At 43.7% G+C, this 18,130-nt stretch overlaps 1 protein-coding gene across 2 annotated transcripts in view; it reads right to left on the minus strand.

Annotated features, from left to right (window-relative positions):
• The window catches only part of pde10a (phosphodiesterase 10A), an 899,745-nt gene that overhangs the window by 700,679 nt on the left and 180,936 nt on the right, over positions 1–18,130 (minus strand). For both annotated transcript variants that reach the window (XM_085981463.1, XM_085981462.1), the window contains exon 2: positions 2,423–2,551. In XM_085981463.1, the coding sequence (XP_085837589.1) occupies positions 2,423–2,551 (129 nt within the window). The remainder of the gene's footprint in view (positions 1–2,422; positions 2,552–18,130) is intronic.

The following is an 18,130-nucleotide window of genomic DNA, read 5'->3' on the forward strand; positions in this document are numbered from 1 at the left end:
CACAATTCACATCAGAGCTGTGGAACGCAGTGGCACAAGGCCTGGGTACCAAGCTGCACCGCACCACCGCGTACCATCCGCAGGCGAATGGTCTGTGCAAAAGGTTCCATCGGTCTCTCAAAGCGTCCCTCCCTGCCAGCTTGAGGGGACCCAGCTGGGTGGATAGGCTCCCATGGGTGATGCTGGGCCTCCGGACAGCCCCAAAGAAGGATCTTCAGTCTTCGTCGGCTGAGCTGGTTTATGGCCAGACACTCAGAGTGCCAGGTGACTTTCTCCCTCCACACACCGAACCATGGTCTGCAGCTCAACAGCTCCTGCTACATCAGGAGGCGGCTAGGAATTTCCTGCCCATTCCAACCTCGCAGCATGACCTGCAGAGGCCTCACGTCCCGACAGAGCTCATGAGTTCGGACTATGTCTTTATTAGACAGGACGGTCACAGAGACCCGCTCAAGCTGCCGTATACCGGACCTTTTCGTGTCATCTCATCAGGGGAAAAGTTTTTCCACAGTCGAAGTCGGTGGAAAGTCCGATACCATCTCTATCGACCGGCTCAAACCAGCCCACCTAGATCGGAGTGAGCCTGTCGTGGCTGCCCAACCGCCTCGCCGCGGCCGACCGCCGTTGGCCGCCAGACCAGCCGTGCACCAGCCCACCGTCGAACAGCCCGATTCGGCCTCAGGCGCGCCTGCACCTCTGACTACCGTTTCTGCCTCGCCCGAGACGCCGCTTCTGCCGCAATCCGGCACTGGTTCTTCCACGAACGCCCCGTTTCCGCTGCCTGAGTTTCGTCGCCGTTCGGCCAGGATCATTAAACCTCCTACTCGGTTGACAATGTCCGTTAAAGTGGATTCTGGGGGGGCGCCTGTGGCGGAGCCACCAAGGGTCTCAGAACAATTAGTAATAATCCCTTTAACTACAGTGTAGTGCAGCCACGGACTGCACCTTTAAATTGCCCGTTAACTGTACTTTGTGTTTTCCTGCACTCCACGTGATGACGTCATGACGCCGATCACGTGACCACCAGTGGCGCGAAGAACGCGATGACGTCATGACGTCAGCTTCCAGAAGTCGTCGAGTGCCCAGCAAGCTGATTAGACCTGTGTACCGTTTCTCCTGTAGTTTCCCTGTTAACTTCGTTGTTCATTAAAACCTGTTGATTTGATTCATCGAGTCGAATACCTTATTCAGATAGGAACCTCCGTTCCTACAATAGGGTGATTTTAGGCCAATTAGATGCAAATCGGCCACACAGAAATACTCTCTTTTAAAGGCTAAATTATTTGAAATTTCAAGCATCGTGACAAACTAAAATAAAAATATTCCGTCAAACACTGCAACGTTTTACTTTCCTTTGTACTAGCAAGAATATAATCAGAAATGAGATGGCAGAAAATTCCCCTTGTTGAATTAACTTCTGAAAATATATGAAAGAAAGCCAATTAAATGCAATATACTTGCTCTAGAAAGAGTCTAGGAAATACGATACCACAAAACACAGAACAAAATGAAATGCTAACAGCAGTGCTCCCAATTCAATGGGATTCTCCAAAAAGAGTTGTTTTCCCACAAATTTGTTTCTCTAGGATTTCTATGCTAAGGGTGAGCTTCCAAAGTGGTCCCTAAAATTACCAGATTATTTCAGTGGTCGTTTTGTTGCTGCTCACTGTCTCAAGCCAAAAGTAAAGAAAAAACAGAGGAGAAAGTAGTAGGACCAAATAAGGAAAGTACATCAACAAGGAAAATGAAACAACAAAGCGATGCAGGGGAGAAACGGGAAAGAAGCAAAATGATACAGTAAGCACTGTCTGCATTTAAAAATAAATTCTGTAAATCACATGGAGAAAATGGTTTCATTTTATTCATATTTTTACTTGGTGTATTCACACTTCAATGCATATTCAGTAGACAAATATGAAGAAAATACAGTGGAAAATGTATGGTGCACAGGAAAAGTCTTCATGACAAGGGTGCACTGCCACATAAAACCTAGATTGATTCAAAATATGCTGATCTACATTTTTATAATGCATCAAAAAACACATTTTTATGGTTTGAGTGGCTTTCCATTACAATAATTAAAATGTAATTATTATTTCTTTATTAACTACTTTCTTCCATGTTGAAAATCTTCCACATTGCCTTTAATTGAAACAAAAACCTAGGTCATAAGCTCGAAGAGCGAGTGCGTTAGTGCTTGCACCCAAATAGCACAGGTTTGCATGTGGAAATGCAACTGTTCAGGTTAGAATACATTACTAGACTGTACAAGTTTACATTTTCCAATAATAACAACTATGTAGGGCATATATTGCGCACAATGTTTTAGCTTCATGTGCTAATTAAGACATTCCACTACATAAACTGTAGATTATACCAAAAATATAACCCCTCAATAACTAGAGTTGAGCTGCAAGCTTACCTGCTTGTTTGGCCCGTTTTCTCACCAGCCATCTCTCCACTGTTTCAACATCAACACTGTCCGCCACAAATTCATCGAGTACATCGGAATGATGGGATAGGTACGCCTTTACTTTTATATCTGTCAGACCTACAAAGTTAAAAGATAGTGTGAGTGAGAGAGTGCAGGCACTCCCTAAAGCTTTGCATCAAATCTGGAATAGGTGACCTGTAGATAGAAACATAGAACATAGGAGCAGGAGTAGGCCATTCGGCCCTTCAAGCCTGCTCCGCCATTCAATATGATCATGGCTGATCCTCTATTTCAATACCATATTCCCACTCTCTCCCCATACCCCTTGATGCCTTTTGTGTCTAGAAATCTATCTCCTTCTTAAATATATTCAGTGACTTGGCCTCCACAGCCTTCTGTGGTAGAGAATTCCACAGGTTCACCACCCTCTGAGTGAAGACATTTCTCCTTATCTCACTTCTAAATGTCCTACCCCATATCCTGAGACTGTGACCCCTTGTTCTAGACCCCCCCAGCCAAGGGAAACATCCTCCCTGCATCCAGTCTGTCTAGTCCCATCAGAATTTTATACCTTTCAATGAGATCCCCTCTCATTCTTCTAAACTCTAGTGAATACAGGCCTAGTCGAACCAATCTCCTCATAAGACAGTCTTGCCATCCCAGGAATCAGTCTGGTGAATCTTCGCTGCACTCCCTCTATGGCAAGTATATCCTTCCTTAGGTAAGGTGACCAAAACTGCACACAGTACTCCAGGTGTGGTCTCACCAAAGCCCTGTATAACTGTAGTAAGACATCCTTGCTCCTGTACTCAAATCCTCTTACAATGAAGGTCGACATACCATTTGCCTTCTTAACTGCTTGCTGCACCTGCATGTTTGCTTTCAGTGACTGGTGTACAAGGACAGCCAGGTCCCTTTGTAGTCATCATTTCCCAATCTACCACCATTTAAATACAGTAAACTCTTGTTTAAACAGCACTTTATCATCCGGAATACTTTAATAACCGGCAAAATAGATATATCTCAACACAAAACAACACCTCAATAACCGGTCATCTTGCCGAATCTATCCAGCACTCGTTTTGCCGAGTCAGAGTCTCCTGCGGTGGCCGAGTTAGTCAGTGGTGATGGAGAGTGGAAATTGCCTTGGTAAGTATACCTCTCTGTTATCCAGAATTTTATCAACCGGCACCATCCTGGTCCCATAGGTGCCGGATAAGAAGAGTTTACTGTAATACTCTGCCATTGTTTTTCCTACCAAAGTGGATAACTTCACATTTATCCACGTTGTACTGCATCTGCCATGTATTTGCCCACTCACTCAACTTGTCTAAATCGCCTTGAAGCCTCTTTGCATCCTCCTCACAACTCACAATCCCACCTAGTTTCGGGTCATCAGCAAACTTGGAAATATTACATTTGGTTCCCTCATCCAAATCATTGATATATATTGTGAATAGTTGGGGCCCATGCACTGATCCCTGCGGGACCCCACTAGTCACCGCCTGCCACCCCAAAAAAGACCCATTTATTCCTACTCTCTGTTTCCTGTCTGTTAACCAATTTTCAATCCATGCCAGTATATTACCCCCAATCCCATGTGCTTTAATTTTGTACACTAACCTCTTATGTGGGACTTTATCAAAGGCCTTCTGAAAATCCAAATACACCACATCCACTGGTTCTCCCTTATCTATTCTACCAGTTACATCCTCAAAAAACTCCAGTAGGTTTGTCAAACATGATTTCCCTTTCATAAATCCAGGTTGACTTTGTCTAATTCCGTTGATATTTTCTAAGTGTCCTGTTATCACATCCTTTATAATAGACTAGCATTTTCCCTACTACTGATGTTAGGCTAACCGGTCTGTAGTTCCCTGTTTTCTCTCTCCCTCCTTTTTTAAATAGTGGGGTTACATTTGCCACCCTCCAATCTGCAGGAACTGTTCCATAATCTATAGAATTTTGGAAGATGACAACCAATGCAGCCACTATTTCCATGGCTACCTCTTTTAGTACTCTGGGATGCAGATTATCAGGCCCTGGGGATTTATTGGCTTTCAGTCCCATTAATTTCTCCAGCACTATTTTTTTTACTAATACTAATTTTCTTTAATTCCTCCTTCTCACTAGACCCTTGGTTCGCTAGCATTTCTGGGAAGTTATTTGTGTCCTCTTCCGTGAAGACAGAACCAAAGTATTTGTTTAATTGCTCTGTCATTTCCTTGTTCCCGATTATAAATTCTCCCGTTTCTGACTGTAAGGGACCTACATTTGTCTTCACTAATCTTTTTACATATTTGTAAAAGCTTTTACAGTCCACTTTTATGTTCCTTGCAAGTTTACTCTCATACTCTATTTTTCCCCTCCTAATCAATCTCTTGGTCCTTTTTTGCTGAACTCTAAACTGCTCCCAATCCTCAGGCTTGCTGCAGGGGCTGCATCTTGACACTACAAATTCCTGTGGTCAACAGAAATCCACATAGCGGGATTACCAATGCAGGGCAACTAAAAGACAGCATAAAACTCCAAAGTAATCAGATACTAGCTTATATGTATATACTGCATGATAAGAATATTCTTTATAGAGCTACAGCCTTGCACCATCATAGATTGTATACAAGTAGTTCTAAAATGGAAACGTCTGGAACCTTTTTGGAAGTCACAAGTTTTAAGAATTAATTTTCCTCTTCGTCATTCCCTAGGCACAGTGGAGAGAAAAAAGAGATGGAGACCATGTGCCCGAAGAAACCTGGCTCAAGAGCTGGTACCAGGAGCCCTGTGGAGTGGACGCTGTGCAGTGATCCTGGGGACAACCTGAAGACTTTGCAGTCAAGTACTTAATCTTCTTTAACCTCCCCTCAGACAATCTTAAGGCAAGTGTCTAGGAATGGAGCTGCAGGTCTCTCAGGCCTGCAGCTACGCTCCATCTTCCTGCTCTGCTTTCCAATGTAAAGCCCAGCCAGTGGATGGGCCTGTCCAAGGAGTGGACCAAGCCTTGCAAATGGCCCTTCCTTCTCCTTCTTCTTAGGCAGTCCCTCGGAACCGAGGATGACTTGCTTCCACATTAAAAATGAGTTCAGGTGACAGATGAGTCCAATGCGGGACCTACATTCTCCGTCACAAGTGGGGCAGACTGTGGTTGAAGGGGCGGGTGGGTGGGGTGCTTGAGTTGACGTGCACTCCTTCCGTTGTTTGCGCTTGGCTTCCACTTGTTCCCGGCGAAGAGACTCGAGGTGTTCGGCGCCTTCCCGGATGCTTCTCCTCTACTTTGTGCTGTCTTGGGTCAGTTGCACTTTTTCAAGGAGGCTTTGAGGGTGTCCTTGAAGCATTTCCTCCACCCACCTGGGGCTCTCTTGCCGTGTCGGAGCTCAGAGTAGAGCGCTTGTTTTGGGAGTCTCGTATCGGGCATGCAGACGACGTGGTCCGTCCATCAGAGCTGATCGAGTGTGGTCCAAGCTTCGATGCTGGGGATGTTGGCCTGAGCGAGAACACTGACATTGGTGTACCTATCCTGCCAATGGATTTGCAGGATCTTGTGGAGGCAGCATTGGTGGTACCTCTCCAGTGCTTTGAGATGCCTGCTGTACATGGTCCATGTCTCTGAAGCATACAGGAGGGCAGGTATCACTACTGCTCTGTAGACCATGAGCTTGGTGCTGGGTTTGAGGTCCTGGTCTTCAAACACTCTTCCTCAGGTGACCGAAAGCTGCACTGGCATACTGAAGGCAGTGTTGGACTTAGTCATCAACGTCTGCCCTTGTTGACAGTAGGCTCCCGAGGTATGGAAAGTGATCCACGTTGTCCAAGGCCTCGTCATGGATTTGGATAATCGGGGAGCAGTAGTGTGTGGTGGGGGCAGGTTGGTAGAGGACTTTTGTCTTACGGATGTTTAGTGCAAGGCCTATGCTCTCGTACGCTTCGGTGAAGGTGTTAACGATGGTTTGGAGTTCGACCTCAGAGTGTGTGCAGACACAAGTGTCGTCTGTATACTGTAATTCGATGGCGAGGATGGGACGACCTTGGATCTGGACTGGAGGCGACTGAGGTTGAACAGTTTCCGGTTTGCTCTGTAGATTAGCTCTATTCCAGCGGGGAGCTTACTGAGGGCGAGATAGATATTGCAGCCAGGAAGATGGAGAAGAGCATTGGCGTGATGACACAGCCTTGCTTGACCCTGGTCCATACGTGAATTGGGTCTGTGGTGGATCTGTTGGACAGGATCATGCCTTGCATGTCGTCGTGAAGCAGGCGGCGGATAGTGCCAAACTTTTGAGGGCAGCCGAATTTGAGGAGGACACTCCATAATCCCTCACGGTTGATGGTGTCAAAGGCCTTTGTGAGGTCAAAGGCAGCCATGTACAGTTTGGTGCTGTTCCCTACACTTCTCTTGTAGTTGACTCGCGGTGAAGATCATATCCATTGTGCCCCTTAGTGGGCGGAATCTGCATTGCGACTCTGGGAGGAGCTCTTCAGCCACTGGGAGTAGGCGATTGAGGAGGATTCTTGCGATGAGTTTCCCTGTGGCCTCGATCTTGCTCCTGGGTCCCATCCTCGCTCCTGAGCCTTGACCTCGCTCCTGAGCCCCGCCCTCACCCCAGAGCATAAAAATCACACGATCTGCTTCCATCCTCCTCTGAGGAGCACAGCACAACTCAGGTATGCTGTGCTTGTCAGTCATCCATATAGGAAAATCTACCCTATAGACCCTGCAACAGGAGTATGATCAACTATTGACAAACTGGACTGAAGTTTGTTTCTCAAATTGGTTTGTACTGCTTACCCAGTTTGCTAGGACAGAGTAACTCTGAATATCAATCAACTACAAGCATGGGATTGCCTAAATGGAAACTAAAGTTGTATTCCCTGGAATTTAGAAGATTAAGAGGTGTTTTGATCAAACATTTCAAGATATTAAGGGGAAGTTATAGGGTAGCTAGAGAGAAACTATTTCCGCTGGTTGGGGAATCTAAGAATAGAGCACATAGCCTAAAAATTAGAACGAGGCCTTTCAGTAGTGAAGTTAAGAAATACTTCTATACACAAAGGGTGGAAGAAGTTTGGAACTCTCTCTGTAAACGGCAGCTGGGTCAATTTTAAATTTTAAATCTGAGATTGATAGGTTTCGGTTAGGAGTTAGGTCACAGAACAGTCATGATCTCATTGAATGGTGCAAAGGCTCAAGGGGATAAATGGCCTACTCCTGTTCCTATGTTCTCGTCCCAATGTCTATTAGGAGCAATGGCAGGATCTGACGAGTGGTATTCCCCACGGATCTGTATCTAGGGCCTCAACTTTTCACCATATTTATTAAAAACTTGGATGAAGGAATAGAGTGTTGCATATCTCAAGTTTACGGATGACACCAAGTTAGTAAGGACAGTAAGTGATGCAGGTAGGGGCAGGAAGTTGCAAAGAGAAATACACATTAAATGAGTGGGCAAAACTATCCATGGTAGATCAGAGTAAATGTGGGCAAGTGTGAGGTCATCCACTTTGGACCCAAGAAAGATAAATCGGATTTTTTTTTAAATGGTGAGAACTAGGAAGTGTGGAGGAACAAAGATTTGGGAGTCCCAAGTACACAAATCATTAAAAGCTAGTAGACAGGTACAAAAAGCAATCAAAGAGGAAATAAACTTGCAGGGCTACGGGGAGAGAGCATGGGAATGGGACTGACTGGATTGCTCTACAGAGAGGCGGACTCGATGGGCCGAATGGCCTCCTACTGTGCCATTATGATGATGAAAAAAGGCTAATGGAATGTTGGCCTTTATCTTAAGGGGACTGGAATACAAAGGGGAAGAAGTTATGCTTCAGTTGTATACAGCCTTGGTCAAATCTCATCTGGAGTACTGTGTTCAGTTTTGGGCTCCACACCTCAGCAAGGACAAGGCCTTGAAGATGGTATCGCGCAGACTCACCAGAATACCACCAGGACTTAGCGGATTAAATTATGACGACAAGTTGCATGAACTTGGCTTGTATTCCCTAGAGTATAGAAGGCTGAGAAGTGATCTGATCAAAGTGCTGCAAAGGGATTTAGAAAAGTGAAGTGACTGGGCAAGAACGTGGCAGATGGAATATAATGTGGAGAAATGTGAAGTGATCCACTTTTATAGGAAAAATAGAAAAGCAGAATATTTTTTTAAATGATGAGAGACTAGAAAATGTTAGTATTCAGACGGACCTGGGTGTCCTTGTACTGGAATCACAAAGTTAACATGCAAGCTATTAGGAAAGCAAATGGTATGTTAGCCTTTATTACAAAGGGATTGGAGTACAAGAGTAAAGAAGTCTTACTACAATTATACACAGTTTTGGTCTCCTTACCTAAGGATATACTTGCCTTAGAGGAAGTGCAACACAGGTTCACTAGACTGATTCCTGGGATTAGGGGCTTGTCCTATGGAGAGAGTTTGAGGAAGCTAGGCCTATATTCCCTAGAGTTTAGAAGAATGAGAGGTGATCTCATTGAAATATATACAATGCTTAAGGGGCTTGACAGGGTACATGCTGGGAGGATGTTTCCCCTGGATGGGGAGTCTAGAAATAGGGATTATAGTTTCAGAATAAGAGGCCGGCAATTTAGCACCGAGATGAGGAGAAATTTCTTTACACAGAGGGTTGTGAGTCTTGAAATTCTCTACCCCAGAGTGCTGTGGATTCTCAGGTGTTGGGTATCGCTCTCAGATTAAGATCAACAGATTTTGATACTAAGGGAATCAAGGGATATGGGCATAGGGCGGGAAAGTGGAGTTGAGGTAGAAGATCAGCCATGATCTTATTGAATGGCGGAGCAGGCTCGAAGGGCTGAATGGACTACTCCTGCTCCTAATTATGTTATGAAGTTTTTAAAATGTTAAAAGAATGGACTTGCATTTATAGAACACCTTTCACAACCTCAGAACGTCCCAAAGCACTTTACAGCCAATTAAGTACTTTTGAAGTGTAGCCACTGTTGTAATGCAGGAAACGCGCAGCCAATTTGTGTACAGCAAGGTCCCACGCACAGCAATGGTATAAATGACCAGATAGTGTGTTTTGGTGATGTTGGTTGAGGGATAAATATTGACCAGGACACCCCTGCTCTTCTTCGAAATAGTTCCATAGGATCTTTTCCATCCTCCCGAGATGGCAGACAGGACCTCGATTTAACATCTCATCTGATAGACATAGGGTAGATATAGAGAAACTATTTCCTCTAGTGGGGAAATCAAGAACAAGGGGACATAATCTTAAAATTAGAGCTAGCCATTCAGGAGCGAAATCAGGAAGCTCTTTTTCACAAAAGGCAGTATAAATCAGGAATTCTCTCCCCAAAAGGCTATGGATGCTGGGACAATTGGAGCTTTCAAGGCAGATCGATGTAACAAAGGCAGGTAAATAGAGTTGAGGTACAGATCAGCATGATTCTATTGAATGGCGGATGCCAACCAAATGATACTGGAACACTGTTGATGGCACCTCACTGTAGTTCTGCTCATCACAGGAACAGATGATGTTGTAAGGGTACCAATATCGTGCCATTGCGATTTGCTCTGCAAAGATTCCAGGATAAAAGTAGTATGAATTGCAAGAACTGTCGTAGCAGCATTTCAGAACAGAATTTTTATGCCGTGATTTACATTCACAAGACACTCGTATTGGCTTCACCCTGAAATTAGTACTAATAACATAGCCTAGTTTGTCTGCAAAGTGTTGGCACTGAGAATGATTACTTTTACAATGTGCACGCACAGAATGGTTCCTTGTTTGATATACCACAACCACGAAGAAAAAAAATGTATTTATGGCTTCCACACTGCCCCAATAAACCACATAAAATACCCTCTCTGCAAACACACCCCTGCCTGCAACGTGCTTTCTAATTAACCGTAAACAGTTATTTGTAAGGATTATCTACATAATTAAAAATATTGCATCTGGCAAATTGTCCATAGGGTGCAAAGTATCCATAGTGTATCCATGCTGACTGCCTCAATGAAAAGCGAATCAAAAACTATTGCTTATATATTTTGTTAAAAAGTCACTAACAAAAAATTGACTTTTATAAACAATCTCCATTAATAATTTTTAAAAAATGAACAACCAGCAACATCAACTTGTATTTATATAGCACCTTCAAAGAGATAACATGCTAATCACCTGTGGTGCCCCTTTCTCCATGGCAGCCTTTACATAGTTGGGCAATGCCCAGCAATGGGAGACTGCAAATTGCTTGGTTTCTTCACCAATATTTATCCTTCAACCAACATCACTAAAAATATCTAGTCATTATCTCATTGCTGCTTGTGAGAACTTGTTGTATGGAAATTGGCTGCCGCATTTCCTTATATTCCAACGGTGACTACACTTCATTGACTGTAAAGTGCTTTCGAACGTCCTGAGGTCTTGAAAGGTGCTATATAAATGCAAGTTATTTTCCTTTGCTTAGACAGTACATCAGCATAGCCAGTATGCTGTGTAGGCTGCTACTACACAAAATCCTTGTCTAACTGATTGGTGCCATGTTGCTTCCTACTAACAGCCACTACCAGGCTGTTTCCATCCCATCAGGCAGGGAGAATCAAGTATGGTGAATCCCAATTTCCCAGTCAACACTTATTTCACACACTGAAGTTGGCACTGAGATTTAAGACAATAAAATAATTCCTTAATTAAAAAAAAATCATCCAATGCTATAAAGATTGCAAAGAATGTACAGCACAGAAACAGCCTTTCAGTCCAACTGTTCTACACCTGTGTTTATGCTCCATACAACTCTCCTCCCACCCTACTTCATCTCATCCTATAAGCATGTCCTTCTATTCCTTTCTCCCTCATGTATTTATCTATCTTTCCCTTAAGTACATATTTGCTATTCACCTCAAATACTTCATGTGGTAGCAAGTTCCACATTTTAATCATTCTCTGGATAAAGAGGCTGCTCCTGAATTCCCTATTGGATTTATTAGTGACTATCTTATATTTATGATGATCCCTAGTTTTGGATTCCCCCACAACTGTAAATATTTTCTCTACGTCTATCCTATCAAACCCCTTCAGAATGTTAAAGACCTTTATCAGGTGACACCTCAGCCTTCCCTTTTCTAGAGAAAAGAGCCCTAGAATGTGTACCCTGTGGTCTTATCTACAGTATCCAAAATCATTCTAGATTTTTTTTTTTTTTTTAAATATACACATTTAAAGCAGTTTCAAAGCAAACACAATCAGTAAATAATGGACACATTCAATAAGCAACAAACATATATTCCTCTAGGGCATAAAAACCCAAAAGGAAAAGTGATCCAACCATGGCTAACAAAAGAAATTAAGCTAGTATTAAGTCAAAGGAGAAAGCTTATAAAGTTGCCAGAAAAAGCAGTCAGCCTGAGGATTGGGATCTTTTTAGAAATCAGCAAAGGGGGACCAAGAAATTGATAAAGAAAGGGAAAATGGAATGAGCACAAACTAGCGAAAAATATAAAAACGGATTGTAAAAGCTTCTATAGGTATGTGAAAAGGAAAAGACTGGCGAAGGTAAATGTAGGTCCATTACAGTCAGAGACGGGAGAATTTATAATGGGGAATGAGGAAATGGCTGAGAAATTAAATAAATACTTTGTTTCTGTCTTCACAGAGGAAGACACAAAAAACCTCCCAGAAATACGAGAAAACCAAGGGTGTGGCGAGAATGAGGAACTTCAAGAAATTATTAGTAAAACGACAGTACTAGCAAAATTAATGGGACTAAAAGTCAATAAATCCCAAGGACCGGATGACCTACATCCTAGGGTTTTGAAAGAGGTGGCCATTGGGATAGTGGACGCATTGGTTGTCATCTTCCAAAATTCTATAGATTCTGGAACGGTTCCTGCAGATTGGAGAATAGCAAATGTAACCCCGCTATTTAAGAAAGGAGGGAGAGAGAAAAGGGGGAACTACAAACCTGTTAGCCTCACATCAGTAGTTGGGAAAATGCTGGAATCTATTATAAAAGGTGCAATAACTGGGCACTTTGAAACTAATAGTCAGATTGGGCAGAGTAAACATGGATTTATGAAAGGGAAATCCTGTTTGACAAACCTATTTGAGTTCTTTGTCTACTCCACTAGTTACATCCTCAAAGGGAACCGGTAGATGTGGTGTATTTAGATTTTCAGAAGGCCTTCAATAAGGTCCCACACAAGAGGTTGGTGAACAAAATTAGGGCACATGGAATTGGGGGTAATATACTAGCATGGATTGAGAATTGCTTAACAGACAAAAAACAAAGTAGGGATAAATGGGTCTTTTTCAGGATAACAGGCTGTGACTAGTGGGGTACCGCAAGGATCGGTGCTTGGTCCCTAGCTATTCACAAGCTATATCAATGATTTGGATGAGGGGACTAAATGTAACATTTCCAAATTTGCTGATGATACAAAGCTGGGTGGCAGTGTCAGTTGTGAAGAGAATGCGAAGAGGCTTCAAGGGGGATCTCGACAGGCTCAGTGAGTGGGCAAGAACATGGCAGATGGAATATAATGTGGATAAATGTGAAGTTATCCACTTTGGCAAAAAAAACAGAAAGGCAGAGTATTTCCTAAATGGTGAAAGATTGGGGAATGCAGATGCTCAAAGGGACCTAGGTGTCCTTGTACATGAGTCACAAAGTGAATGTGCAGGTGCAGCAAGCCATTAGGAAGGCAAATGGTATGCTGGCCTTCATTACAAGAGGGTTTGAGTACAGGAGTAAAGAACTCTTACTCCAATTATATAGGGCCTTGGTGAGACCACACCTGGAGTACTGTGTACAATTTTGGTCTCCTTACTAGGGTTGCGAAGGGGTCAAAAGATTTTGGGAAATCTCCGACGGGAAGTTTAGCTTGGGAATTTTGCCCAAAAAAGCACATGCTAGCATAATTTTTTTTTGTATTTCTTTCATTTTTTTCCACTTAAAATGAACAGGGATGGCATCTTAATTATTAAGGAATTTCTTAATCAATATATGTTTATCTTCTTACTTGGCTTGTTTGAATAATTACAAGTTTTGTGTGTGACTGTGAACAAATGTGTCCTGATTGGTTGGATGAGTGAATGAGCGATTAGCTCCCTCTATTGGTGATGTAGCATCGTGCATGCACAGGTCATGCTTCCATCACATGGAGCATCATGAAAAATTTACTCACCCTGTTGCAATCGTGCTGATCGACCACAGTTCGAAAGAGACGAATGCCCTTTATTTCTCTGCATAGAACAATGCCGCGTTTACCGTCAGATGTGTGGAAGCATTTTACCCCAGGCATTGAAGATGGAAAGACTGTGTACATGTGCAAGCACTGTACATAGCCATATGTAAAGAATGCCACAAAGATGCAGCAGCATTTATCCAAATGCAACAACTTCACTCAAAGCTCACAGCAGTCAGCCCAGAGTTCCTCTGCTTCCATTCAAGATGATGATGGTTCACATTCAGCATCAGGCTCCTTATCAGCAGCAACTCCTGGCCCACTTGGAAGGTTCTTTGATACAATGGATAACCATAGCCAGAAGAATGCAGATGAGTGCCTTGCTCGAGCTGTATATGCGACAGGCTCACCCCTCATGCTCACAGCCAATGTGTACTGGAAGATATTTTTCAATGTTATTCGCCCTGCATACTGTCCTCCCACCAGACATGCTTTGTCTACTTATTTGCTGGAGGCTGAGTATAAGAGTCCAAGGAAAGCTCAAAGAAACGATAGAGATGGCAGACTGTGTTGCAGTTATCTCAGATGGGTGGTCAAATGTACGAGGGGAGGGCATCATAAACTACATCATCTCTACTCCTCTCCCAGTGTTCAAGAGCACAGACACGAAGGACAACAGACACATACATTGCTGATGAGCTGAAAGCAGTCATCAACGATCTTAGATCACAAAAGGTCTTTGCAGTAATTACTGGCAATGCTGCGAATATGAAGGCTGCTTGGGCTCAAGTGGAGGAGGCCTACCCTCATATTACGTCTATTGGGTGCGCAGCTCATGTGCTCAACCTGCTCCTCAAGGACATCATGGGTTTGAGAACCATGCAAGTTGTTAAGTATGTCAGGGGAAAACAGGTAGTTGCAGCAACCTACAACTCCAAGCAAACGACAAAGAACAAGAACACCATACTGAAGCTGCCCAGCAACTCTAGATGGGGTGGCGTTGTCATAATGTACAATAGCCTTCTGGAGGGTAAGGAGTTGCTGCAAGAAATGGCAATATCCCAGTCTGGGGATATGGAAACCACCATCAAGAAAATACTGCTGGATGATGTGTTTTGGGAGAGAGTGGTTAGCAGCCTTAAGCTACTCTCACCAGTAGCATCTGCAATTGCTCAGGTTGAAGGAGATGACGCTGTCTTGTCAGATGTTCTCGGGCTTTTTGCTGATTTAAAAGAACAAATCAGCATTGCCCTACCCACATCCCTGCTGCTCAAAGCAGAGGAGAAGGCAATTGTTCAATTCATACAGACGCATCAAGAATTTTGTGTCAAGCCGATTCATGCTGCAGCATACATGCTGGACCCAAAGCATGTTGGGAGACCAATACTTTCTGGAGAACAGATCAACAGCGCTTGGTGTAATTTCTACCCTCTCACGCCACCTCAATCTGGATGCGGGCAAAGTTCTGGGAAGTCTGGCAAAGTTCTCTACCAAGGTCTTTGGAATGGGGACGGGATATGGTAATCATGCAAGCATATCATTGCACATACCTGGTGGAAGGGACTTTGTGCATCTGAGGCTCTGTCACCCATTGCATCGGTGATACTCCAAATCCCACCTTCATCAGCGGCCTCTGAACGAAACTGGTCACTTTTTGGGAATACGCATACAAAGGTGCACAACAGGCTGACTAACAAGAGAGTGGAGAAACTGGTGGCTATCCGGGCAAACCTACAACTTATTGAGCCAGATACAGAAGTGTCCACCACACAGCTAGACAGTGACGCAGAGGAGGAAATGGACACGTCAGGGCCAGAGTCAGAAAATCAGGAGTGTTTAAAACAGAAATAGACAGTTTCCTAGAAGTAAAGGGAATTAAGGGTTACGGGGAGCGGGCAGGAATTTGGACATGAGTCTAGGTTCGGATCGGTCATGGCCCTGTGGGTAGCGGAGCGGGCCCAGGGGCCGTGTAGCCTGATCCTGCTCCTATTTCGTGTGTCTAATTCTGTTAGATTCAGGAGATGGTTCTGTGATAGTGGATTGGCGGTTAGGATCAGATCAGCCATGATCTTATTGAATGGCGGAGCAGGCTCGAGGGGCCGATTGGCCTACTCCTGCTCCTATTTCTTATGTTCTTATGTAACGATCAATAACATGTCATTCTATAGTGGACACTAGGTGGAGCCATAGAGCTGTATATAGCTGTATATATATTAAGACTACATTACCCATGAGGCACTAGGCTACCCACAAGGCAACAGTCAAGATGGCAGCCTGCACACAGGAGCACACATGCTGCATCTCTACAGATACTGTACCTAGAGAACGTGTACTGAATAAATGACTAGCTAGAAGCTAGCTGTGTTCATAATAAGAATGTCTAGTTATTAATGAACATAACAAGGAGGAGCGATGATAAGTAGAAGACTCAAAAGGGACAAAATAAGGACAAATTACAGGCTAAATAAGCTGACGCTCTTTTTGTTTTATTTTAGATGGGTCTTTTTGTGGGGGTTCAATAAAGTTCAAAATTATAACCTAAATAAAGTTTTGAAAGCCTGTTTTTATTTGTATGGAACAGTATGTCTATTTTGATGACAAAGATAATATAAGGGTCAGAGACAAAAAACCATCAGTGTGCAAAAAAACTCAAAATTCCCGAAAATTCCCATGGAAAGTTTCCTCATAAAAATTCTCGGAATTTTGTAACCCTACTCCTTACCTAAGGAAAGATATACTTGCCATAGAGGAAGTGCAACGAAGGTTCACGAGATTGATTCCTGGGATGGCGGGACTGTCGTACGAGAAGAGATTGAGTAAACTAGGCCTGTATTCTCTTGAATTCAGATGAATGAGAGGGGATCTCATTGAAGCATACAAAATTATTACAGGGCTTGATAGGATGGATGCTGGGAGAATGTTTCCCTTGGCTGGGGAGTCCAGAACCAGGGGCCACAGCCTCAGGATAAAGGGTAGGCCATTCAGGACTGAGATGAGAAGAAATTTCTAAACACAGAGGGTGGTGAATCTTTGGAATTCTCTACCCCAGAGGGCTGTGGAGGCTCAGTCATTGGTGTAGTGATCAATAGCATGTCATTCTATAGTGGACACTAGGTGGAGCCGTAGAGCTGTATATAGCTGTATGTATAAGACTACACTACCCAGCTATATATTATATTAAGGCTACATTACCCATGAGGCTAGGCTACCCACAAGGCAGCAGTCAAGATGGAAGCCTCTACAAGATGCTGTACAAGTCCACATGGGCTCAATAAAAGTAGCTAGCAAAAGCTAGCTGTGTTCATAATAAGAATGTCTATTTATTAATGAACATAACAATTGGGTATAGTCGAAACAGAAGTCGATAGATTTCTGACTAGCAAGGGCATCAAGGGATATGGCGAAAAGGCCGGTGAATGGAGTTGAGGCAGATGATCAGCCATGATCTCATTGAATGGCCTACTCCTGCTCCTATTTCTTATGTTCTAAGTAAAAACATTGGTCAGAAAAGCCCAAAACAGTTTTTGTCATTACTGCTCCGAGATGAAGAAAGAAGCCCATTGATTTGTTCTTCATGGATTGGAGCTTGGGCGACAAATCAGCCACTACCAATTGTAGCACCATTATGGAGCATAGTTTGGGTCAGATGCTAAAGTCGTTTACTTTTTGCTCACACACTTATGTCAAAACTCAAGAAACAATCCAGTTTGCTTATCATCTTATGAGATATAATGTATCACTCTTTGTAATAACACTCTGGGGGGAATTTTACAGGGAGGGTCAACGGGCACATTTGGTGGCGGGTTGGCTGGGGAAAAAATGACAGCGGGTAGGGAATCCGCTGTCAACACGCCTCTACGCTAGTCTCCCAGATGTCGGGTCTGTCATCGCTGAACAGACCAAGCAGCGGGGGAGGCAATTTAGATTATTAAGAGCTTGTTAACAGGCACTTAAAATCTAAAGATGAGCATAAAATAGTTTTTAAAGAGTTCACCCCCGGTTCCCCGCTGCTCGGGGATCACGTCAGGTAAGGAGGTCGGGAGTTGCGTCAGCATGGGATGATTTCTTAACTTGACAGCTGTAAATGGTCTATAAAAGCTCCCATTTCATAGCTGTTACTTTCCAAGCTCAGATGCTGTTGCTTATTGCATTTGGAAGACAGATTGAGCTTTATGCAAGTGTTTGGAGAAAACTCTCTATCCAGTGTCACCTCATTGGAACAACCTCTCTCACCATTGACAGATCACTTCTGTCATCTCAACTTTATCTGCCATCTATTCCATCAGCATCAGTGCCCTAGAAAAGATCTCATCTTGGTCCTCAGAATCCCACCACGATCAGCCCCAACACCAGCAGCACCAACACCACCAACCTTCTCCACAATCAGCTGGTGCTGCACAGGACACAGGGCATCAGCACCCGATCACGTGGTTGCCCGGGACACCAGGGATGGTCTCACCATAGCCAGATTTACTTTAGGCTATACAACCTGGCTGCCACATGATGCGCCAGGTTGGCACCACCCCACACCAACACCATAAAG

This window comes from Somniosus microcephalus, chromosome 3 (genome assembly GCF_052327205.1).
Source record: "Somniosus microcephalus isolate GS21.2 chromosome 3, FLI_Smic_1.0, whole genome shotgun sequence".
In the NCBI taxonomy this organism is placed as follows: domain Eukaryota; kingdom Metazoa; phylum Chordata; class Chondrichthyes; order Squaliformes; family Somniosidae; genus Somniosus; species Somniosus microcephalus.